This window comes from Aaosphaeria arxii, assembly GCF_010015735.1.
Source record: "Aaosphaeria arxii CBS 175.79 unplaced genomic scaffold BU24scaffold_6, whole genome shotgun sequence".
NCBI lineage: Eukaryota > Fungi > Ascomycota > Dothideomycetes > Pleosporales > Aaosphaeria > Aaosphaeria arxii.
In genome coordinates, this window is record NW_022983479.1 from 1,682,128 (window position 1) to 1,705,496 (window position 23,369).

General features: G+C 50.2%; 7 protein-coding genes across 7 annotated transcripts; 4 read left to right on the top strand and 3 right to left on the bottom strand.

Annotated features, from left to right (window-relative positions):
• Positions 1–496: 496 nt before the first annotated feature.
• Positions 497–4,433, bottom strand: BU24DRAFT_424671 (ATP-dependent RNA helicase DOB1). The gene is made up of 4 exons (XM_033528562.1): positions 3,612–4,433; positions 1,816–3,558; positions 1,203–1,765; positions 497–1,053 (listed from the first exon to the last, which is right to left on the bottom strand). The coding sequence occupies exons 1-4, from the start codon at positions 4,275–4,277 to the stop codon at positions 873–875; spliced, it is 3,153 nt and encodes a 1,050-aa protein (XP_033382009.1). The 5' UTR covers positions 4,278–4,433; the 3' UTR covers positions 497–872.
• Positions 4,434–4,656: 223 nt separating this feature from the next.
• On the top strand, positions 4,657–5,017 carry BU24DRAFT_464429 (uncharacterized protein; the record flags this gene model as incomplete). The annotated part of the gene is made up of 3 exons (XM_033532205.1): positions 4,657–4,834; positions 4,893–4,925; positions 4,989–5,017. The coding sequence occupies 3 exons, from the start codon at positions 4,657–4,659 to the stop codon at positions 5,015–5,017; spliced, it is 240 nt and encodes a 79-aa protein (XP_033382010.1).
• A 283-nt stretch (positions 5,018–5,300) lies between these two features.
• On the top strand, positions 5,301–9,685 carry BU24DRAFT_424672 (elongator complex protein 1). The gene is made up of 8 exons (XM_033528563.1): positions 5,301–6,475; positions 6,525–6,617; positions 6,673–7,211; positions 7,261–7,414; positions 7,462–7,804; positions 7,856–8,097; positions 8,146–8,279; positions 8,333–9,685. Exons 1-8 carry the CDS (start codon positions 5,347–5,349, stop codon positions 9,611–9,613), a joined length of 3,915 nt encoding a protein of 1,304 aa, XP_033382011.1. The 5' UTR covers positions 5,301–5,346; the 3' UTR covers positions 9,614–9,685.
• A 63-nt stretch (positions 9,686–9,748) lies between these two features.
• BU24DRAFT_442652 (PLP-dependent transferase) lies at positions 9,749–13,169 on the bottom strand (the record flags this gene model as incomplete). The annotated part of the gene is made up of 4 exons (XM_033530540.1): positions 9,749–10,352; positions 10,405–11,030; positions 11,098–11,386; positions 13,142–13,169. The coding sequence occupies 4 exons, from the start codon at positions 13,167–13,169 to the stop codon at positions 9,913–9,915; spliced, it is 1,383 nt and encodes a 460-aa protein (XP_033382012.1). The 3' UTR covers positions 9,749–9,912.
• Positions 13,170–15,548: 2,379 nt separating this feature from the next.
• On the top strand, positions 15,549–19,172 carry BU24DRAFT_424675 (uncharacterized protein). Its single transcript, XM_033528564.1, has 3 exons — positions 15,549–15,600; positions 15,685–18,958; positions 19,106–19,172. Exon 2 carries the CDS (start codon positions 15,884–15,886, stop codon positions 18,776–18,778), a length of 2,895 nt encoding a protein of 964 aa, XP_033382013.1. The 5' UTR covers positions 15,549–15,600; positions 15,685–15,883; the 3' UTR covers positions 18,779–18,958; positions 19,106–19,172.
• BU24DRAFT_242953 (retrograde transporter) lies at positions 19,137–20,287 on the top strand. Its single transcript, XM_033522299.1, has 4 exons — positions 19,137–19,261; positions 19,321–19,335; positions 19,427–19,840; positions 19,920–20,287. Exons 1-4 carry the CDS (start codon positions 19,205–19,207, stop codon positions 20,034–20,036), a joined length of 603 nt encoding a protein of 200 aa, XP_033382014.1. The 5' UTR covers positions 19,137–19,204; the 3' UTR covers positions 20,037–20,287.
• A 452-nt stretch (positions 20,288–20,739) lies between these two features.
• Positions 20,740–22,020, bottom strand: BU24DRAFT_442654 (carbohydrate phosphatase; the record flags this gene model as incomplete). Its single annotated transcript, XM_033530541.1, has 2 exons — positions 20,740–21,161; positions 21,234–22,020. 2 exons carry the CDS (start codon positions 22,018–22,020, stop codon positions 20,740–20,742), a joined length of 1,209 nt encoding a protein of 402 aa, XP_033382015.1.
• Positions 22,021–23,369: the final 1,349 nt, after the last annotated feature.

A 23,369-nucleotide genomic window follows, 5' to 3' on the forward strand; every position in this document is an offset into this window, starting at 1 on the left:
TACACTAAGGATAGTGAATAGTTGTCAGCTGTGCGAGCGACAGTGTTGGCGGCAGCGGCGACAACGGGTGGAAAAGAGCAGCGTTGGGTGTGAATGGCGGTGGGTTGTTGTGTGAAAGTGTGGTGTGCGTTGGGGGAAGGATGTTTTAGTGTGAGGGAGAGAGTAAGTCTAACTGGAGGTGAGTAAGGTAGTTGGTAGAGTGGATCAAGTTAAAAGAAGGGAAAAGGCAAAAGAGAGGAGGAGGAAAGCTCACACGCGCTCTTCTTGGTTCGGCAGCCGGCTAACACTAACCCAATTAGAGGTTCAGCCTAGTGTTAGTGTCATCCACCCAATCACATCACGAGGTCAACCAGCATTAAATGGTGCTAGTTATCACCGCAACAACAAGACGACGACGACGATAGTAACAACATTGTTCACAATTATCATCATCTTCGCTCTTTACTCTTGTATGCCCACAATCATCACCTCAATACTTCAGCATAAGGAGAGAAAAAAGGAATGGAATTTCAGATTCTTGCATAGTCTGATCTAATTTCCCGGACCATCGGATTGTTGCTGCAGCTTATTACCTTGTCGAAACCGCCATAGTCTCCTGGCTTATTCCAACACCAGTCCGTGCAGCTGGGCTGTACAAAGTTCCCTACATTAAGGAGACCAAAACACATCCATATCACCTTACCTTGCAGTGTGTAAGATGTATATTCAACTGTGCCGCCACAGAACGCCGATACCCATGCTACCTATGTAATACATTTGTGCCCTTGCGGAGATCCACTATTAGACCAGGGCGACTTTTGAAAGGTGGCAACCTCCCCCCATCCTCTGCGTGGGGTTGCCGCCAGACTAGGGAAGCCGACTCATTGCATCCTTTACAGGTACAATGACTGGGCGGCCACCAAGTCCCTCCTCACCAACTCAAGCGCCTTGGTGAATTTCTCCTCAAGCTCTTCACTGCCCATGACCTTGGCTGCTTGGGCAATTTGGCGGAGAAGCTCCTCCAGGCGCCTAAACAACCGGATCAAGCTGCCTTCGTAGACGTCCGTCATTTTGCTATATTCATGTTAGCGACTTATCCGTTGATGAACGCACACCAAAGTCTCCCATTGCAATCGTCGCGGGAACATGGCTCCGTGGTCTCCTTGCGCACGATGGCCGCAGGGATTTTCAAGTAGAAGTGTAAAGAAGGGGGGGTTGCCTACCATATCTGCGCGAAAGATGCTCCCTTGGCCCATGCAAAAACAACCTCCATCAGCTGGTACTTGAAGGTGTTCAAGTATTCTTCCTCGTTCACCGTCAACTTGCTCTCTTGGGATATCTTTGCGATAATCCTTGCTTGAGCCTGTATCTCACGATACGGTTTGGCAAGCTCCTCCTTCAAGGCTGGTTGCTCGTTGCTCTTCTCCTCGAAAATAAAGCAACTCAAGCAAGCAGCACATTGTTCGGGGGTCAATTCATTGAAGAATCGGTTGAAAAGAAGCTCGCTCAGAACCAGCTCATCGCCGGTGCTGATCTCGCATGCGACTCGCGCCTTGATCTGGACGACGTCTGCGTCATCAATAAAGCCTAATCGACGCAGGACTCGTTTCCGATTCTTGAGTTCGTCGAGTTGCATAATCGAAAGGGCACTGGAGATTTCTTTCTTCACGCTCTTGATCTTCTCTTGAAGTTCCACTTTCGTTGAGTACTGTGTGTACAGCTCGGCCAGCTTTGGTGAAGAGTGCATGGGATTCGTCATGAGACGTGACTCCATAACCTCGATTTTCTGCGTGGATCATTAGTACATGAATTATCGATGAAGGTTGTAAGACTTACTCGGAGTAGCTTTTTGAATGATTCATCCGTGATACCCATGTTCTCAATGGGGTCAAGAATGGCGATACCATCGGGGAATCTCCTTTTGACCTCGTCCAACGCTTTCCGGACGTTATTCCTCTGATCTGCGGACTTCAACTCATTGGGCAAGAAAACTCGAAGGTGACCGATTGAATCGATGCATGAGAGCAGGACAGGCACTACTTCCATCTTGCCCTTATCACCAATCCCTGGAGGTCGTACACCCACCGGCAGTCCATCGTTTGCCTTTGTTCCGAATTTGGCATCGTTTGCGACCGCAATGAGCACATCCACAACGTACGACTCATGAGCTGAGAACACTTCGCCCTTGTTCGCTTTCCTTGGTGTGACGTTGACAACGGCGCCCCAACCAAAGTCGTGGTCCTTGTACTTCACTCGGACAAGCCGACCATGCTGCATGTACTGCAGGCAATAATTAGGATGCATGATAACGTCCCGCATATCTTTCGTTAGAAGATCTAGGCTCTGGCGTATTCCATAGTATTCCTTGACCGCGGCCTCGTCGGTGATGATCATGTTCAATTTCTCGTTTTCGAGCTCTTGCAATTTCTTCTCCAATCCGGAAACGCTGGCGGTGTTCTGGAATTGGTAGAAACAACGCTCCAACATGAACTCCGGAGAGATTCCCTCAACCCTCACCAAGTTAAGGATCATGTTGTAGCCCAGGTAGAAAGCCGAATTGAGGTTGTCTTGTTGTCCACGCACAATCTCTTTGGCCACAGCGGGCTCCATCGCTTCGTCAATCATCATGATCACGATACCGCGTTCATCAAGACCTCGACGACCAGCACGACCGGACATCTGGATGAACTCTGATGGTGTCACCCAACGTTGCGTAACGCCGTCGAACTTTCTCACGCTTGTAAAAACGACCGTCTTCGCGGGCATGTTAAGGCCAATAGAGAAAGTTTCCGTGGCAAACAAAACCTTGATGAGACCTTCCTGGAACAGGATCTCGATCGTTTCCTTTAAGATAGGGAGGAGTCCGGAATGATGCACGCCGATACCCCTGCGGAGTAGAGGAAGGATGTGCTGGATTTGTGGGAGCGAGCGATCCTCTTCTGAAAGCGACTCGATGGCGCTCTCGAAGACCTTGGAAACCATTGCTTTTTCGGACTCATCGTTGAAAGCCAACTGGCTCATCGAGAGAGCATAATTCTCACATTCTCGCTTACTAAAACTGAAAACGATAACGGGGTTGTAGTTCTTCAGCATGATCATCTTGACGATCTTGTAAATGTCGGATTGCTCCTTATTACCACCCTTGTTGGTCTTCTTGTCTTTCCCTTTCCCTTTCCTCTTGGCCATAAAGTCGTCTGCAGCGCTACCTTGTTTATCGGCAATGGATGTCATAGCTTTCTGGAAATTTTCTTCGCGGAAGACTCCCTTCTCATCGACAACCAAATGAATACCGTCTGCACCTGCAGGGAAGAAGTAGTGCTGTAGTGGGGTCGGTCGGAAATCGGTATAAACGACATGGCAGGGTTGGCTGTGTGTTTTGGTAATCCATTCGGCAAACTGCATGGCATTTGGAATGGTAGCAGAAAGGAAGACATAGCGAACTTTGTCTGGAAGCAAGATAATGGTCTCTTCCCAGACGACTCCGCGAGACTTGTCACGTAGGTAGTGCACCTCGTCGAACACCACCCATGCAACCTCACGCATGATCTCCGAACCTCTGTACAACATGGACCGCAGAATCTTTAGAGCATCAGTAATCTCAGTAGCCTAGAACATCAGCCTGTAATACCCACCTCTGTTGTCATGACCAGGCAAGTCGCCGTTGGATTGATTGTGACGTCACCGGTCATCAATCCGACATCCCCAAATTCCGCCAGAAATTCACGATACTTTTGGTTGCTGAGTGCTTTGATTGGACTGGTATATATCACTCTCTGGTTGTTCTTCAGACATTGCGCGATGGCATATTCTGCGACAACTGTCTTTCCAGCAGATGTGTGAGCGGAAACGAGAACGCTCTCATTTCGCTGTATCGACGCAATCGAGACTTGTTGGAACGGATCTAGGGTGAAAGGCCATGTTCGGGCAGGATCTGAAGGCGCTTTATGTTCTGAGATCGGAACATAGTCATAATCTGGAGGCAGCGCAACTTGATGGCGAACTTGGTGAGACAATACCACCGCACTGCCATCCTGTTGCGCTTGCCCTTGTAATCCAGCCGCTGCTGCGACCTCTCTTGATTGCTCGGTCTCAAAATCGTCGGTTACAACGGGTGCGGGTTCGGCGTCACGCTTCTGGCGCTTGGTCTCCTGGTCCTCGTTCGATGGCGCATCGTCCATGGGCGCGTCTTCTGGGACTGGCGACTTGATGTCTCCATTTGCCTGCCTCTTCTTGCTCTTTTTGGGTACGTGATTATTCGAAGACGCGCCGTCTTCGAAAACATCGAAGAGGTCGTCCATCCTGAGATGAAAATGTGCGAAAGGAAAAGTGGCAGGGTGGCTTTTTCAGGTAGATTCGTACTTACCAGGGTTTACACCCATGCAATATTTCGACGTCGGGTCGAGATACCGGCGAGGAAATAGACTTTTGATCCGTGAAAGTGTCGGGCGCTGGTGAGAGTAAATCAATTGTCAATGCTATCAAAAAGTTTAGTCTTGGCGACGACGGTCCGTGCTTCCTTCGACCTTGCGTGACTAAGCGTCATGAACTTGTCGCATCGTTCGATCTCAAGCTTCATCCTGACAAGACGAACCACCACCTCCAACCCTCTCCACTCAATCAATACCGCCAAAGTACGACTCCCGCCTGTTCAATTAAGCCAATTGCTGACAACCGAAGATGCTCGCCCGCACAGCGTTCCGCGCCACCGCCGCTCCTTCTCTCGTCGCCCGCCGTGGCTTCCAGTCCACCCGAGCCCAGCTCTCCAGCCCATACCACTACCCGGAGGGCCCTCGCAGCAACTTGCCTTTTGACCCTTTGAAGAGGGGCTTTGCCATCAAGTTCTGGGCATACGCCAGTGAGTGCATGGAAACATATCGTGGAAGTAATCATCGGCTGATCTCAATTGCTCACAGTCACTGGCTTCGGTCTCCCTTTCGGTCTTGCTGGTAAGGCTGCATACAACCCAATTCTATCAATATATGGACAGCTAACACTTTTCCTTTCAACAGTCTGGCAGACCAAGAAGAACCAGGGTTAAATGCAATGAATGGATTCGCGGATTCGCCATGGTGAACAGGGGCGACGGAACATTGTAGAATAGAAGGAGGGTTCCTGCAAACAACTGTACTACACACACACGACTTCAGCATCAATTTCATTTGCAGTGTTCATCTTATATCAATTGCAATCGCTCTTGTGGGCTGGTGATGGGGTCAGGTTGAGAGCCGCTGCAGCCCTATTCGGGAAAAGCTCGGTTGACAAAGGCCTGACTTGAAATTTTGTGTGACCACTCACATCCGTCATATTTGCACTTGTGCCTCTTTTCATAAAAACACTCTTGACGTACGGCTTCCTCTGGGCACAAAGATGCGCAATCTCAAGCTCATTGGAAGGTCGCTTCTACGATTTTCCAGCGAGGGTGACCCTTTACCTTTATCCGCAACCGCGTGGGATCCCGCATCGAATTCCATCATCTGTGCTTTCGGACCATCAGCATCACGTGCCGTAATCGAATTGAAACGACTTCATTATGAACAAGACAGCGTAAATGGCAGACTGGAGAGTATTGCTTCATGGGATGCGCCATGCCCACTGCCTGATTTACCAAATGATTTGATAATAGACCTACATCATCTTTCGGACTCGGCGACAACATGCCTCGTTCTTGCTGGTGGGGATATTATCCTGGTGCGAGAGGATCCTTTGGACAACCAAGACTTGGTCGAAATTGTGGGATCAATTGATGCCGGAATTTCCGCTGCCGCTTGGTCACCAGATGAAGAGCTGCTTGCCATCACAACACGTGCAGACACCTTACTCTTATTTTCCAGGGACATCGAAAATATATCGAGTATCAACCTCACGCCCGAAGATGTCAATGTATCGAGCCATGTGTCCGTAGGCTGGGGAAAGAAAGAGACTCAATTCAAAGGCAAAAGAGCGAAGGCTCTCCAAGACCCTACAGTACCTGAGCGCGTGGATGAGGGTACCCTCAGCCCGAATGAGGATCAGTCAGTCACTATCAGTTGGCGTGGCGATGGAGCATACTTCGCTCTCAGCACCGTCGAGCAGCAGCAAAGGAGAATGATCCGAGTTTATTCAAGAGAGGGGCAGCTGGACAGTGTCAGTGAACCAGTGGACGGCCTTGAAGGAGCATTGAGCTGGCGGCCATCTGGGAATCTAATTGCGGGAGTGCAACGTTCAGCAGATAAGACGCAGGTTGTCTTCTTTGAACGTAATGGTTTACGGCATGGTCAATTCGATCTTAGACTCTCGCCAGAAGAGCTACAATCTTTGACTACACCACTCCGTGTTCATTGGAATAACGATTCCAATGTCCTTGCTGTAACCTACCCGCAGAAGGTGCAGCTATGGACGATGAGTAACTACCACTACTTCCTTAAACAAGAGATAGAGCTTCCTGAAGCAGCAATGTCAGCTATTACAACAAGATGGCATTCTGAAAGACCATTGGCTGTCACTGTCGCAACATCTGGTTAGTATTAGCTTGCCGCTACGCATTATCTTTGCTAATCCCCTCCTAGATTCCCTACAGGTGCTGGACTATACACAAGCTACTGCCGGTGGCTCAACAGTCCCTCCTAATGATCTGGGTGTCGTAGCAGTCATCGATGGGCGTAAGTCACCTTATCAAATCTAAATAAGATGTTAGCAAAGTCCTGACATCGACAGTTACCCTCAAGGTTACTCCCTTAAGGATTGCAAACGTTCCGCCGCCAATGTCTTTTCTCCAGATCCCTCTAGAGAAAAAGGCCGTCGACGTTGCCATCTCTGCTACCAATTCTCGAATCGCCGTTATTTCGAATTCAGATGTGTCCGTGTATTCACTTGATCTACACAAGCGACCTGTGCCCAAACCCACATTACTATGGCGTAGCGACTCTCTTCAGGACTACCTTCCCCGCCAGGTCGCCTTCATCGATGATCGCGTGTACGTCTTGACAGATAGCTGGCAAGAAGAAGAGAGCAGTTTGTGGTTGAGTAACGATAACCAACAATTGGATTTCCTTGGTCGTATTTTGGAACCGGGCCGTGCTTCATCGATCGTACAAAGAGCAGATTATCACAGCATTTACGTGCAATTCTACAGCGGTTTGCTGTACGATATCAGACCCGACGGAACATTGGACAATTTCGTTGGAGGGACTCAGTCGCTTCTGCCTTTTCCCACATTTACCCCCACGGCGCAAGTAACCACTGTAGACAGCCAGGTAGGTTCATTGTTCGTCTATTTCCCATTCTTCAAGCTAATAATTGCAGCAAATATCCATAGGTTTGACGAACAGCGGGGTCCTCTACGCTAATGATCGTATCCTTGTCCGCAATTGCACCTCTTTCATTGTCACAAACGCACATTTGATCTTCACGACAACGCAACATCTTCTCAAATTTGTTCACCTCACCAATGTGGAAGGTATGAAATTCTTCAACGTTCTATTGCCCTTTACTAAATACATTCAGATATGGAAGTACCGGCGGATGAGCCACAGACGGATGAGCGCTGCAGAAGCATCGAGCGTGGAGCTCGTATCGTCACAGCGATGCCAACTACATACTCTGTCGTTCTCCAGATGCCTCGCGGTAACTTGGAAACTATCTACCCGCGTGCGATGGTATTGGCTGCTATCCGACGCAGTATCGAAAAAGACCAGTATGGCGAGGCATTCCTTGCTTGTAGAAACCAACGTGTGGACATGAACATCCTTCATGACCACGACCCTCAACGTTTTATGAGGAGTATCGAGAAGATGGTCACGCAAGTGAAGAGGATTGAGCACATTGATCTCTTCCTCTCCCAGCTCAGGTATGACCCTTTACTCTTGGATAGGCGTAAGCGATTTAACAAGTTTTGTAGGAATGAGGATGTCTCCGAAACGATGTACAAAGAAACTTTGAAGACGAAAGACCAAGCCGCAAAAGCCAGCGTCGAAGACTACCCCATTGAATCCAAGGTCAATCGTATATGTGATGCTTTCCTGGCGGTCCTAGAGCAGACGCAGTACAAGGAAACCCATCTGCAAAACATCATTACCTCTCACGTCTGCAAAGTTCCCGCAGATCTTGAGTCCGGCTTAGAGATGATAGGCAGATTACAAGGTACGCACAACAGTATCATAGTATATGGGCATTACTAATCCTTCATAGCATCTCAAGACCCTCTCACTGAGAAGGCAGCAGAGCATATTTGTTTCCTGGCCGACGTCAATCAGCTCTACGACACAGCATTGGGTATCTACAATCTCGAGCTGGCTCTTCTCATAGCACAGCAATCGCAGAAGGTATCTTTGACTGTTCACACTCTGGGAATTCGTCTTACTTACACATCTGACAGGACCCCCGGGAATACCTCCCTCATCTCCAATCCCTCCACGACCTGCCTCTTACCAGGCGGAAGTTCAAGATTGACGATCAACTGTCACGCCACACGAAGGCACTACAGCACCTCAAAGATCTATCCGCATTCGACGAACTCCAAGCCTACGTCCAGAACCATACTCTCTATCGCGAGGCTCTCGAACTCTACCAATATGACACCTCATCCCTCGACCAAATCATGCGTCTCTACGCTGACCACCTCGCGGTAACAAACCAACACAAAGACGCCGCGCTCGCATACACCTACCTCTCCGACCACGCATCCGCCCATCCACATTACCTCTCCGCGCTGCTCTGGCGTGAGGCTCTCTCCTCTGCAACTCTCGCCGGTGTCTCGGACCAAGACCTCGCCTCCCTAGCCACCTCTCTCGCAGAAGGCCTCACCGAATCCAAAGACTACCTCTCCGCAGCCACAATCCACCTCGATTACCTCTCCGACCTCCCGACCTCCGCCCGCCTCCTCTGCCGCGGCTGCTTCTTCCCCGAAGCCATTCGCCTCATCGTCTTACACCGCAACCCGACCCTCCTCGAAGAAATCATCGACCCATCCCTCATCGAGCGCTCCGCCGAAACCACCGAGTTCCTCGCCGACATGCGCACCCAGCTGCAAAACCAAGTGCCTCGCCTCCGCGAGCTCCGCAAGAAGAAGCTCGAGGACCCCATGGCGTTCTTCGAGGGCACGTTCGAGGGCGGCAACGCGGATATCCCGGATAACATCTCCGTCGCCCAGACGGATACTACGAGTGGCGGTACGTTCATGACGAGGTATACGAATAGGACTGGCACTGTCAATACGGCGACCACGCGCAGGACTAGCAAGAAGAAGAGGCAGGAGGAGAGGAAGAGGGCCAGGGGTAAGAAGGGTACGGTGTATGAGGAGGAGTATCTGGTTAATAGTATTGAGAGGCTGGTGGAGAGGTTGAACGTCACGGTTGAGGAGGTGGAGAGGCTTGTTGCTGGGCTGGTGGGTAGGAGGATGAGGGAGAGAGCGGATGCGGTGACGAGGAGTGTGCAGGAGGTTGGCGCGCTGTGTAGGGAAGCTGTGAAGGAGCTTTGGGAAGGTAAGGAAGAGAGCCAAGCCGCGGCTCCCCCTGCAGGATTTGGTGGTGTGGATGGGAATGAGGGATTGAAGCCCCAGGGTGCAGATGCCACGCTATGGGCCAGCTTTGAGGAGGTGAACAAGAAGAGAGACCCGCCGGTCATCAAGGAATTTGGTAGATTGAGTTTATTAGGCTGAGCGTGTTCAGTCAGATAGACAGAGTTCTCAGTTGTTCATAGAATTGGAAGAAACAAAAAGCAAATTCACATAGAGCTAAATGATAGAAACACCATACATGAAAGGTCACACAAACATTGCGAAGTTGTCTAGCTTATGGTTGTTTGTTTCTTATTCTTGATATGTGAATATTTCTACACCATGTATCCCAAAAGAAATGTACGGAAACATCTTGAAGGCCCCCAGACATATCTATCTATATGCAGTAAAATATCTGGACACTTGGTTCTTAAAATTACTGTTTCGGAATTTTTTTCCATCTAAGCCTTGTAGCCGACCTCAGCCAAGCTCTCCTTCAAAGCTTCAACGGCTTTAGTAATATCACCCCTTGATGGATCGGTAACGCTGACACCCATGTGTCCAAATCGGATGTACTTGGAGGCGATCTCCTTGTGCAGACCACCAGCGAAGATGACCTGCTTCTTGAGGAGGCTGGGGAGGACATCAGGAGGAGTGATACCCTCGGGAAGGTAAATGGCGGTCATGCCGTTAGCCTGACCCTCGGGATCAGAAGCGAGCTGCTTGAGACCCAGATCGGTGATGGCCTTCTTAACCTTCTGGGAGACAGCTGCGTGGTCCTTGTTGTACTGATCGACGCCACGGGCGAGGATCTGGTCGAGCGAGGTGTTAAGAGCGTGGATGAGTTGGGGAGATGGGGTGGCGAAGTAGGAGGGCTTTCCTGCCTCATAGTTTTGTAGGACTTGAATCCGATTAGTTCTTCGTCTAGGTAGAATGCAACCGATATAACTTACTGGGTAGCCAATTCTTCCAGCTGGCGAAGTATGATGATGGCTTAGTCTTCCTCGACTTGAACCTATCAATGGCCTTGCCAGAGGCAAAAAGAATGGAAAGGCCAGCGGGAACACCGATACCCTTTTGCGAAGCAGTAACGACAACGTCGAGGTTCCACTCGTCAAACTTAATCACCTCGCTTCCAACGCTGCAGACGCCGTCGACAACAACCAAGGTGTCAGGGCTGACCCGCTGGACAAGCTCGCTGATCGACTTGATGTCACTGAGAACACCGGTTGAGGTATCGACATGTGTGATGGTGATGATTTTGTAGCTCTTCTCCTTGAGAGCCTGCTCGATTTGCTCAAGAGAGGGTCGCTCTCCGATTGGTGCTTTCAATTGTGTAGCCTTGACACCATAGGTATCAAAGCAGTCCGCGAAAGAATCGGCAAAGTATCCGGTGTGTAGGACGAGGACCTCATCTCCAGCCTCGACAAGATTCGAGGCAACCTGATCCCAGCCCAATGTTCCGGATCCAGAGATGACGAAAGGCTGAGCGGCGGGGTCTGTGGATTGGAAGAGCTGGCGGAGCTTCTTGAGGACCTGGCTGAAAACGTTCACGAAAGCCGGGCTGACATGGGACTCACTGCAAATGACGGTAAGCTACTGCGTTTTGCGATAATATACAACTTATAAAATGAGGGCTGATGTACCTGTAGTGAGACATAGACTGGAGAACCGCGTCGTCGAACTCGATGGGTCCCGGAATGAGAAGCGTAGCATGGGGGGGTTGGCTAGACATCGTCGCGGGAGTTTGTTCAATCTCGGGTTCTGATTCCGACTCGACTGCCTTTGTTTCTTGAGCTTTCAACACTTGATCGCGTATTAGATGGCCCTTATCGTCCTCAAGGCGTGCGTTTCTCTCGGTGGTGAAGGGAGTGTTCAGTTCTAGGAAAGGTTGTTTCCGGTCCAGATGCTTCGAGAAAAGCTTCAGGCGTTCGGCTGCAGAAGCAGAAAGAGATGAGGAATTGCGTGAGGAAGCCAGGGTGACGAAATAAGAGGGGTGATAGTAGAGGAGGCGGGTATTCAAGGAACTGAGGAGTCGGCGCGGGGCAGCCAGTTTGCCGGTTTCGGAGTTATCGATTAGTGGTAAGTGAATGGACGGGATGGTTCAAAGAGGTCAACTTTTGACGGCAATTGACGGAGAAGATGTTGAATCCTTTCAAATATGCACAAATTGGTGGGTCGTAGATGGAAAGAATTGGATCCAGGGGCAAATGGGGCCGGATAGACGCGTTCTGCACGGATGGAATTGGGTCAGAGGGTGTTGAGATTACTCAATTGCGTGCGGATTGCGAGGTCTTAAGTTTAAGTCTTCTTCTCCGGATGGTCTCAAATTTTTCCCCAGGACGCCCTTGAGGATGCTAGTCTTAGTCAATTCTAATCTAATGTCTGCCGTTCGTCGAAGCTGTGGGGAGTCGGGACTTCTCCTCCGCGTCTTCTCCGATTAAAAGCCCTTAGAGTGATCAAAGTGTCACAGTAAGAAAGGTACGGTTAGCATAAACACCCATCACGTGATAAAATTGGACGCCACAGACGCGCAGTGTATGAAGGTCAATACTGTGCCTCGCATTATCTATAACCGCATGGCGGATACGATTACTATAAACAGAAGTCCATTACTCGTATCAGTAGTTACCTGCGCAGTAATCGGCTGACATAATCAATACGGCTGTAACTAATTATCTGCTCATGGATTTAGGCGGGGAACCGTTGCCAGGGACCTCCATGTCAAGATCAAAGCGGTTTAGCTCCAGGATCCACCAAAACATCAACATCCGGACCCTTTTTGCATACAGTCAACAAATACATAATAACAAGAGACAACAACAACAGCACTACATACCTATTATCGCGCGCTGTAATGTCGGGTGACACGACATTCATAACAATCCACGACGACGCCCCATAACTCCACCGAGTACTATAAATCATTGCGACCGCGACCATGCGCCTCACGCGAGCTGCATTGCGCGCCGAAGCAACTGCGACCCCCGACAACGAGACAATTGACGCGTCAAAGTTGCATATCGACCCTAAGGACCGCGCTCCACTGCGCGAAGTTGTCGCAAACGCCAGCCCTGAATCAAACACAACCTACGAACTCGTCGAGACCGTAATGCCCCTTAAACAGAGCAAAGCTAAAGGTGGCGCAAAGAAAGGCGCAAAAGGGAAGAAGGCCAAGGCTGCTGAGAAGGAGCAGGTCGAGGTTGATACCAACATCGCAGAGGTCCTCGAGGACGAGCGATTAGCAGCGGGGAGTCCCGCAAGTGATGCCGCTGTTGAGGATCTTTCAAAGCCGCCTACTGATGGTGAGTTTTAGTTGCCAGGGTTGCAGGGGGATGATGCCGGTCGTGCGCATAATAAGATGTGCCAGCTAATCTGGAAACGCAGATATTATTCAGATCCCCATGGCCGACCAGCAACCTGCAAGTCCCCCCTCACGCGCTGTGCGCATGACACGCCGCCAAATAGCCAAGCAGGAGGAGGAGTTGTCTAGGGGTATGCAAGCACAGTCTCTCCCTGACCGTTCCAACAAGCATTTCATGACCACACCTAAGAAGATCGAGTCATATCCAGACGAAATCGTCTTTGACGACGACCTACCTATTGCAGATGAGGAAGAGGCAGTAGCCGGAGCCCAGGAGGAACCAACAAACCCACAAGAACTCCTGCCTGTTCCTACTGTTGAAGAACCGGTCCATGTTGTTGAAGACGCCGCCATTGCTCCAGTTGAAGAGACTCCACAGGCGCAAGAGTCCACCAACCCTTCGTTCTCAATAGACCATCTTGGATCACCAGCTCTGGAACCGAAAACGCTTGCCTCCGAGAGACCTTCGGATTCGCTGTCCCAAGCCTCTACGCCTATCCAAAGCCGCCGTCCGAGTTGTGCTCTCAGTCGTACCTCATCGCGCTCACCTATGCGCCTCGAGGCATCCATCGAAGCAATTGACGCTTTGGAAGAAGCGCTGGAGAATGTCGGTAGAGCGATACCCAACCTTGACAACAACTCAGGCGACGAGAAGTCACCCCGAAAAGCTCGGTTTGCTGCAGCTGATCGTCTTAAGAACGAGAATATGAACGGGACGCCTGCGCGCAAGTCTTCCACACGCGTATCGAAGAACCCTGGAGGCGAGGTCAAGTCCCTCAAGCCACCATCTCGTGCGCCAACCATGACGAGAACATCTCTGGCAAGATCTCAAAGCACGCGAGTCGCCCCTAGGCCCGAACGAAAGGGTACGGGACAGCCTACAGATTATCTCGCGACTAAACGGAGACCCATTAGCATAACGTTTCCCGCTCCACCTCCACCACAAAAGTCCGCGAAAGCGCCAACGAAATCTACATTCCAACTACCCGGAGAGGCTGTTGCGGCCAAGTTGAAAGCTCAGAGAGAAGAGCGACAGAAGAAAGAGGCGGGAGACCAAGCAAGTGGTGGGTCACGACCGAAAAGTGCAATTTTCAGCGGTCCGGCTGTAGTCAAATCCACCAAACCCTTGACGAAGTCAAATTTCCAACTTCCAGGCGAGGCCATAGCTGCAAAGCTCAAGGCTCAAAAGGAAGAGCGGCTTGAACGAGAGGCTGAAGAAGCAGCTAACGGAGTAAGAAGACCGCAAAGTGCTGCTAATTTTGTGGCCCCACCTGTCCATAAATCGACGAAGCCTCCAACCAAAGCAAATTTCCAACTGCCCGGTGAGGCCATCGCGGCGAAGCTGAAAGCCCAGAGAGAAGAGCGCCTGAAAAGAGAAGAAGAAGAACGCGCAGCGGCCGAGGCAGAAAAGAAAGCGAGCTTATTCAGGGCAAGGTCTGCTCCACCCAAGAAGAACGTACCCTCCATGGTCGTCAGACAAACCGCCGCCAGCAGGGCTAGGGAGAACCTCATGAACCCTGAAGCCAGTGTTGAAAGCGATCTATCACGTTCAAGTTCAGTGAATGGGAGGAAACCCAGACCGAACAGTGTTATGCTCTCCCGTACTTCGTCAACCTCCAACTCAACCACCGCTTCGAAGCGCAGTAGTGTCATTGTTCCAGGCCCTGTATCCAAAAGCACCGTAACGGCAACAGACGTGGCCGCTCAACGCATGAAAGCAAGGCAGATCTTTAACCGAGACCAGATCGAGAACGAACAGCTGGTGCGAGACAGGAAAGAGAAAGAAGAAGCGGCAAAGCGGGCAAGGGCGCAAGCCGCGGAGCGAGGTCGAATCGCCTCAAGAGAGTGGGCTGAACGTCAAAGGAAGAAGTTGATGGGCGGTGGAGGCGGTGCACCTCTAGCAGCCAACGGTACCGGTGCAGCGTAACTGGTAATTCATCTTCGCGATGAGGGTATCAGTTTCGCATGCCTATACAGATATCGTCAATCCTCTTTACACTCTCTTTGGCTCTGTATTTTGTACGGTGTTTGGGAATTGGGAAATCCAGGAAACGAATATGGCGTTAAGAAAACGGCAGGGTATATCACATCTCTTTCATCAGTTTCACTTTAGGGTCTGGAAGTTTAGGATAACCAGGGACGGGCGTTCCTCTTCCTCTTCTCCTTTGAGATATTCTCCCGTCACAAATAGTGGCACACAACTCCTTTCTTTTAGAGCGTGTGCTCTTAGTTCTGATCAAACTGAACTGGATCAACTGGCAATACGCCCTGTTCAAAGCTTTTCATTTGTTGGATCTAGGTTCCAGGAGAAGTGGAGAAGTCCGGGAGATAGCCTTATCATACCAAGAAATTGGTTGGTACAGGGTTTACGAGAGACAGGATTTGCAGATAAGTCCTCCATAACACAATATCAATACCAAATAAATACACGCTCTCGTGTCTGTGTTATGTGTATGTGAGCTTCGAGGCTGCGTACATGCAAAAATAAGCTTCTGTTCACCCATGCTGCGGGGGAGGCGAGCATTGCTAATCACAAAAGACTTCTTGAGAATAGCTCGATCGAGGCGATAGTTGTAAGTCTCCACCCATTTCCATAGAAGTTAAGCTATCTGAGAACGTGAGGCAGAACAGGATATGCAGGTCATCAATGCATGATCATTGCTATTGGTTGCCAAGTATACGGCCCCGCAAAGAGAGCTGAGCGTTGCTGGATGTTCAGCCTTGGGCGTGCGGATTTTGAGAACAACTTCCACACTCCCTCCCGTCGAATTTCAAACCTTAAAGGGTAAGTTCAACAAATGCATGCATAGAGATTGGGCAGTGTTCGTCGGACACTTGTGTGAGTATACTGGCTAATGACTATGAGTAGATTCCAGCATATTGGATGTTGAGGGCGAGCTGTACGAAGGGAAACGCATGATAATCCCGTTACCCGTTCTCTAGATTGGTTCCTGAACTCCATACCCAGCAGACAAGTCTTAGCGTATCATCTATTCCTATATTGCTCAAATCGATACTTGTAGTTGAGTAAATAGGCACGCCAAACTTCTAAACACTGCCTAGAGATCATGTCGGGAAGAACGCCTCAGGACAAGATTATCCCAGACTTGAAGGATTTGGAAGACTTGGAATTGAAAGTAATCTTCTGGTTCACAACAGTCCATGCCAACAATTCTGCCGTAATCGACTCGATGCCGACTTATGAACGACGTATGGCAAAAGGCGAATTCATCAAACGCGATCTGCAAGTGCAAGATACAATTCACTACAATTTTGAATCGATCGTATCTATACAGCTTTCGCGGGGGTTGGTTCTTATGCATGTCGGTCTCATCCCCGAGGCTGAGGAGTGTTTTCAAACTTTGAAAACGATCGGGGAGGTAGCGCTTGCACCAAGCCACGTTCTACTGCTTCAACTCAGATACTGCCAAGCAAAAACGCGAGTTATTCAATCGAAGACAGTTGAAGCAGTCAATGCACTTGGCATACTAATAAATGATATCGCCGCTCTTGACGCTTCCAATTCGGCACAGGCCGGACTATCGACTGAGGCAACATTTCTACTTGGTGTTGCACTGTTGGACCAAATGGATTTCAGCGAAGCCGAACACCATCTCAAGCAAGCTTCTGAATGTTACTCGCTGCTGGGGTTGGATCAAAATGTTCTCGAGACTGAAGAAATTTTGTCATCATGTCTCCAGCAACAGAAAAGGTTCACGGAAGCTTCGGACCGGTGGAACAGACTCGTTCGATATTACGAGTCCAGGTACATAGCTGATAAGAGAGGGTTTGGTGAAGATCATATGCAAACATTACAGACGATGGAATCGCTAGGTCGCACTCTCTTCTCGCAGGGAAACAATCTAGAGAGAGCCTCATTTGTGCAGCAGCAGATTGTTCACGCATATAAGACAAAGTTTGTTGGCAAACAATGGGGCTTGTTGTGTTCTGAACTCCTTCTTGCGCAGACGCTGTGCTACCAGACGTCCAAACATGGGCAAGCGGTTGATATACTATGGAAGACTACAGATGGCTTGGAAAACTTGTTGGGGCGATGGAATCCCTACACAGTGACCAGTAAATTCTGGCTTGGCAAAGCACTCTACAAGACAAAGACCCCGGGATGCCTTGGGATCCTACGGCGAACAGTCAACGATTTCGAGAAAATTAGCAGTTCCAGGTCCCACAACTATTTGGAGAGCAAGCTTTGGCTCGGCAAGGAACTTTACGCGCAGAGAAGCCAAGAGGAGGTTAAGCAGGTTTTCAAAGAGGTAGCGGATGGTTTTGCAAGACTCAATGGCCGTCACAGCAGGAAGACTCTGGAAAGCAGACTCTGGTTTGGCCTGTCCTTAGGCCATCTAGGTGCTAGGGCTCACGAAATGAAAGACATGGCGCACGACCTCGAACTAGTTTTTCGCGGGACGCGTGTCGAATATTTCGAGGCCACAGAACTTCTACAGGAACTTAATCGTCAGGGAAAATTGAACCTCATCGCAATGCAACATCGTTTAAACCAACCAAATTATAACTCAGTCACACCATTCCGGAAGACTCACCAGGCGTCAGAAACTTCACCACCAGGGATGCACTTCAAGGAGGAAACTTCCATACAACGACTATACACCGATGTGGATACCAATGGGAAGTCAAGAACTTCTCGGTTAGGAATGTACTTCGAGGAGGGAGCTTCTATACAACGACCGTACACTGATGTGGAAATCGATGAAATGTCAATCCTTTTGAAGGAGCTAGATCCAACCTGGAGTCGACTTCCCCGCACATATATTCTCCTCCGGTTGTCTGGTCACCTCAATCTCATCAGCGATCTTGTAGAGCTCGGATTTTCGGACCACTGGTATCCTGTCACCGAAAACAGCTTGCCTGGAAGCCTCTCTCCGAGTGCAAAGACAGCTATTGTGAGGCTCCAACACCTAATCTTGACGAAGGGAATCAATCTTGAAAAGGGAGAGAAGGGAAATCATTGCAACTTCGACAAAAATGAAAGTTTCCCATTCAAACTTAGGAAGCCATTGGGCAGTGGTGGGTTTGGAAAAGTAGACAAAGTCCAAAGCCCTATCAGTCAGAAATACTATGCACGGAAAAGGGTGCCTCGGACTGCATATTACAATGGTTCAGATCAGAAAAGGACGAAATCTTTCATTGACGAGATCGAGCTGCTCAAAAGCATTAAGCATCGACATATCGTAGAGCTCGTCGGAAGTTACACGGATACGAAGTATATTGGCTTGATCATGTCTCCTGTCGCTGACATGGATCTGGCTGCTTACTTGCGGCTGGATACACCTCCAGAATCTTCTAAACTACGGCCATTCTTTGGTTGTCTGGCTAAAGCAATCGAATTCCTTCACCAACGCGACATTCGGCACAGAGATATAAAGCCAGGCAACATCCTGATATACCATGAAACGGTACTGTTGACCGATTTTGGATTAGCTCGCGATTTCTCTGAAGAAGACGGTAGCACTAGTGTGGGCATTCCGAACGCTCTGAGCTACAGATATTGTGCCCCCGAAGTCGCACGAAGCGAATTTCGAAACAAGAAGTCTGATATGTGGAGCCTTGGTGTCGTGTTCATGGAGATGATGGCAGTGCTCAAAGGAAAATCAGTGGACCATCTCGATGAACTTATTGAGAAGCATGGTTCACAACGCCCACCTTATATCAGGACAAACCTTGACGCCTTAGGGAAGATCACAGCATCTTTAGAATCGATCGGAAACCCCGCAGATAATCTAGTGATTAACTACACGCGGGAGTTGCTCTCAGCTGAAGGGAAGGACCGACCTACTGCGTCCAATTTGTCTTCAACATTGGCAAACCCGATGCTCGCACGGGAAATCTTCGCGTACTGTGGACAGTGCTGCATATCCCCAGCAGCCACAGTCCAAGCAACGGACGAAGATTTCCTATCAGATGTCTACGAAGACGACCTCACTGATTAAGTACATATGGGACTTGTGGATTAGCATTCCAAGATCTGGAGCTGCTGTCAAAAAGCTTTGAGTACAAAGATATCCAAAAGGGAATAACATTATCGTATCAACGCATGAGCAGCTGGAAAATGCTGTAATGACAAAGAAATGCTGCTGTGTAGTCACGTAAAATGTGGCACAGGAACAAATGTACGTTGATATGTATTACATAATGACCCTGCCAAGACTGCCAGACCGTCAGACCTCCGCGTTCCGATCTGGTGGCCGCATAGCTTCATCATAGCTACCCAGCTTCAACATCATACTACGTCGCAAAAACATCTCACGCTTTCCTAGCTGTCCCGGCTTCCACTTTACTATCGTATCGTAGCGCCGATATATAGCCCGACCTCCTACCACTCTACATCCAAGTTAAATCCTCGGAAAGAAGCCGCAATGGCTTCACGACTTGTGCTCGCATTAGGCGACCTCTTTATACCAGACCGCGCTGCCGTAAGACCAGAATGCTTCAAATAATCCCGGACTGGATTCACATACTTACAGATCAATAGGACATTCCCGCAAAGGTACGCTCGCTCCCACGACTTCTAGATTCCCTATACGAGATCCTCTGATCCCCCGCCTTCGTCGCATGTTGACTTACCTTCGGCGATATAGTTCAAGAAGCTGCTCGCACCAGGAAAAATAGGCCAGATTCTCTGCCTTGGAAACATCACCTCGAAAGAGACCTACGAGTTCCTTCGAGGCATAGCACCCGACCTACAGATCGTGAAAGGCGACTTCGACGTCGATGCGCCCAACCTACCCCTGCAGAAAGTCGTCACACACGGTAGCCTGCGGATAGGGTTCACACATGGGCATACGATCATCCCGCCAGGCGATGGCGACAGCTTATTGATTGCTGCGCGGCAAATGGATGTCGACATTCTGCTTTGGGGTGGAACACACAAGTTTGAAGCATACGAGATGGAAGGGAAGTTCTTCATTAACCCAGGAAGTGCGACGGGAGCTATGACGACCGGATGGTGGCCCGAGGAGGAGGACCCTACACCGAGCTTTTGCTTGATGGATGTAAGTTTACGGAAAGGACTGTCTTTCAGATCGAAACTGCGTACATGGACGAAGTTCGGGTTGCTAACATGTTGAACAGGTCCAAGGAGACGTGCTCGTACTATACGTTTACCAGCTCCGTAAAGACGCCAATGGAGCGGAAACCGTGGCAGTAGAGAAGGTGTCTTTCCGAAAAAACGGCGGTGGTGTATCATAGACAGCGGGGACGAAGTTTGTCCTCCCATAATACTTCGTACAGACAGTAGCTCACACTAGCAAATACCATGAAACATCAGCTCTCACGAAAGATGCATGCCTTACGCTTGATCACGTCCATATCTTTCGACATATCCCTTGTACCTTACCTCGCTCGGCCAGGAGTTACGAACCATGGTCACGCGTTCATGTATCCTGCCATAACCTCCCAAAAGAACGAAATGCAGAATGCAGTGACACGGAGGCTTGCACGGCACATGGCAGAGAAAGCACAGAGCGGATCCTAGCATGATCTCCTCATCTCCTTGGACCGGAATCATGCATCGTTGATTCGTGCCCCCAAGTTAATTATTTTTTCGATAGTGCGATAATTGCTTATTCCGACAGCCTTGTCCCGAAACGATGCATCTACCACCATCGATTTGAGGCTGACGACGGCTTCCCGTAGGCGACTCTAGCGATATTTCTCTATCCCGTCTATTGCGGGCCCTTGTTACCCCACAGTTTTGCTTTTCTTGTGTTCCCAGAGCTTGTCCCGACTCCAATGCATCGGACTCACCGACTAGGCTTCTCATAACCGTGATTGTGACACAGCGACTTGCAGGACATGTATCACAAAACCCCCGCTCTTGCACCACCGTGCCGTCTTTGCGGCCTTTCCTCTCTCCTTTCAATCCCCGCTCATTAATTCGCGCATGGTGAATTCAAGCCGTCCGCCTCGCAAGGACCTCTTTCACGGTCCGGTCGACCTCGTCAAAGGCCCATGGCATCGCAGCCACCATACCGTAGTTCCTCTCTCCGAGAATCTTCCTCCCGTTCCCCAGATCAATGTCCCCGCCATCGAAATCCCTGATCACGCCGCCTGCCTCCTGAAACAGAATCTGGCCGCCCGCGTGATCCCACAGGTACGTGAAGCGCTCTTTGTTCTTTGGAATGCGCACCATGACGTCGCTTGCGCCCAGGGCGAGGGCTACATACTTCAACTGCTGTGACCAGACTGTGGTACCTGGCCAATTGCTTGACACTGGCACGCCGAGAAGCTCGGCGACATCGCGATGCTCGCCCTGGGACAGAGAGGTCGAGCCGATGGCAGATTCAACAAAGTTCAGGTCACGGAGCTGTTTGCCTTCGGTACGGTGGAGTAGCGCTACCTTTTTCGCCGGTCCGAAGCGTGTTCGTGTGCCGTTGTTGCTGCTACTGCTGCCGTTTTCGATCGCATGCATTCGCCTCACATATGTGCCTCGCCCTCGCACAGCAGACAAAACAACGCCATAGCTCTCCCTGTCGACCAAGTCCTCGTGGATCCGCTGCTGCTTTTCCTTCTTTCCCGCGCTGGCCGCCGCTTCCTCGTCGATGTCGAAGGCCAGATTGGGACACGCTATCACGCCGACCTCCTGCACGCCGTCGACGAGCAAACACAGGGCGACCGCGTACTGCTTCCCTTGCATGAATGTCGCTGTGCCATCCACGGGATCGAGGACCCAGACGCGTCCACTCCGTGTTTGCGTCGTAGTCCCGCCGAGGTCGATGGTCGACAGCATCTCGGCCTTGTCGGCTGGGAGGTGGATATCCACGGCTTTGCCTTCCTCTGCCCCTCGCCCCTCTTCTCCGGTGAGCGATGATAATGCAGTGGAACGGGAGATGGAGTCTAGTATCACCCTCGCCCGCTCGACGAGCTCCCACACTCGCACCGCGAGGTCATCATCCTGACGCAATTGCTCGGCGCTCTCCTCGCCCACGAAGAGATCGTCGGGAAACGCGGCGTGCAGGGAAGATATTATAATGGCCTGGGCGGCGAAATCGGCGATGGTGACGGGCGAGGAGTCTGCCTTCGTCTCTGCGGAGACGGCATTGTTGAGGGAGCGGAGGACGGATTTCGTGAGGTGCGAGGCGAGGTAGACTGTCTGCAGGGCGTGGTTCAGCTCCCGAGCGTAGTCGTGCGTCGTCGCTGCCGTCGACGCTGGTGTTGACGATGGTGGGGTCATTGTTTGGTGCTTGTGCTCGTCGCTGTTGCACTACGCTACACTGCGCTCTAGCTGGAGCTCTCTTTTCTGCCTGCTGGACTCAATCCTGCGCTCGCTGCGCCTCGGGAATGGAATGATAAGTCGCCAGGGAGTCAATTGGAAAGGTTCGTGCGTGCAGACGCGTCCTAGTGTTTCGATTTTCTCTGGTTGGTGACAGGACATGGATCGTGAGAGCAAAGCATGATGGAGGGGTTGTATGTAGTCATGTCTTGGTGCGGGTTGTTGTGGGTCCTTGGACGTTCGGTGCGGGCCTAACCGTTGTGCTGCCCTGGACTAACTACTGTAGTCACTACTGTACAGAGACAACATCTCATGCGTTCGACGACGTTTTCGATTGTAATTGTGGGTACATGACTTCATGTTCCCTGCGGTTCGCAAGCATTCCGTTTCGAAACGTTTGGGCGGGACACATCACATCATGAGGTCCGTACCGAGGGTCCGAGGCATGGATGATGTAAACAAACATGTTGGTCCATTCATACAACTTTTATCGGACTCCGAAAAGGGCGTTTTGGGTCCTTTGTTTGTACGTAATGAAGCATCGAGGAGTCTGTCAAAGTTCATTGTCCAACAGCAGATCAGATTGGACAATGTTGGCTGCTCGATTCATCTTTGCGTTTTGTGTTTAATTGATTGAGATGTCGGGCGATATCAGGTCATGACCGAAGAGGCATAGTTGGCAAGGCGACGACGATTTCCCCTCTCGGATGATCGGAGTTCGTCCGTTAATAATTGCTGTAATTGTAGCAATTTGATGTGTCTTGCATGGTAACTATTAGCGACAGAACATGTTGTTTCGGCACCATGTAAGGATGTTTGGATACGTGGAGCTAGCAACCACACAACTTAGGAGAATTGATGTCGTCTTGCTACATGCAATCTGACGGCTTACACCCTCATCTACAAGGCACTGGCCTGGACGTAAGAATAACTCAATGCCTATCTATCGTCCTATATTGCATTATCAGAACCATCTGATGATCGTCGAGCGAAGTCGGACGCATTACCATAAGCCATCCTCCAACACCACACTTCCAATCAACCACAACGATCGTAACAATCCTCTCCCCCTCCTTTCTCAATCAATCTCTCAATCAACCCAAGCAATCAATCAATTCATCAACCACACACCCGCGCACTGACCGGTCCCTCCCGCCCTCGGGACCAAAGCTCTTCGTCCGTGCACACTCGCATATGCCATGTCCTTGCAATTGTAAACAATCACCCCCCCTACGCTTCGCTTCCCCCTTCCCCTCCATCATCAAATAGATTAAAAGGACAACATCAGGTAGATAGACGAACGAAAGGGA

Excerpts from the sequence above, each read along its gene's own strand:
- BU24DRAFT_424671 (XM_033528562.1), bottom strand. The coding sequence starts at position 4,277 with ATGGACGACCTCTTCGATGTTTTCGAAGACGGCGCGTCTTCGAATAAT. Across the intron at positions 3,559-3,611 it reads GCCTGGTCATGACAACAGAG|ATTCTGCGGTCCATGTTGTA; the intron begins GTGGGTATTACA and ends GATGCTCTAAAG. Across the intron at positions 1,766-1,815 it reads CATTCAAAAAGCTACTCCGA|AAAATCGAGGTTATGGAGTC; the intron begins GTAAGTCTTACA and ends TGATCCACGCAG.
- BU24DRAFT_424672 (XM_033528563.1), top strand. The coding sequence starts at position 5,347 with ATGCGCAATCTCAAGCTCATTGGAAGGTCGCTTCTACGATTTTCCAGC. Across the intron at positions 7,415-7,461 it reads TCACCTCACCAATGTGGAAG|ATATGGAAGTACCGGCGGAT; the intron begins GTATGAAATTCT and ends AAATACATTCAG. Across the intron at positions 7,805-7,855 it reads CTCTTCCTCTCCCAGCTCAG|GAATGAGGATGTCTCCGAAA; the intron begins GTATGACCCTTT and ends CAAGTTTTGTAG.
- BU24DRAFT_424675 (XM_033528564.1), top strand. The coding sequence starts at position 15,884 with ATGTCGGGAAGAACGCCTCAGGACAAGATTATCCCAGACTTGAAGGAT.
- BU24DRAFT_242953 (XM_033522299.1), top strand. The coding sequence starts at position 19,205 with ATGGCTTCACGACTTGTGCTCGCATTAGGCGACCTCTTTATACCAGAC. Across the intron at positions 19,841-19,919 it reads CGAGCTTTTGCTTGATGGAT|GTCCAAGGAGACGTGCTCGT; the intron begins GTAAGTTTACGG and ends CATGTTGAACAG.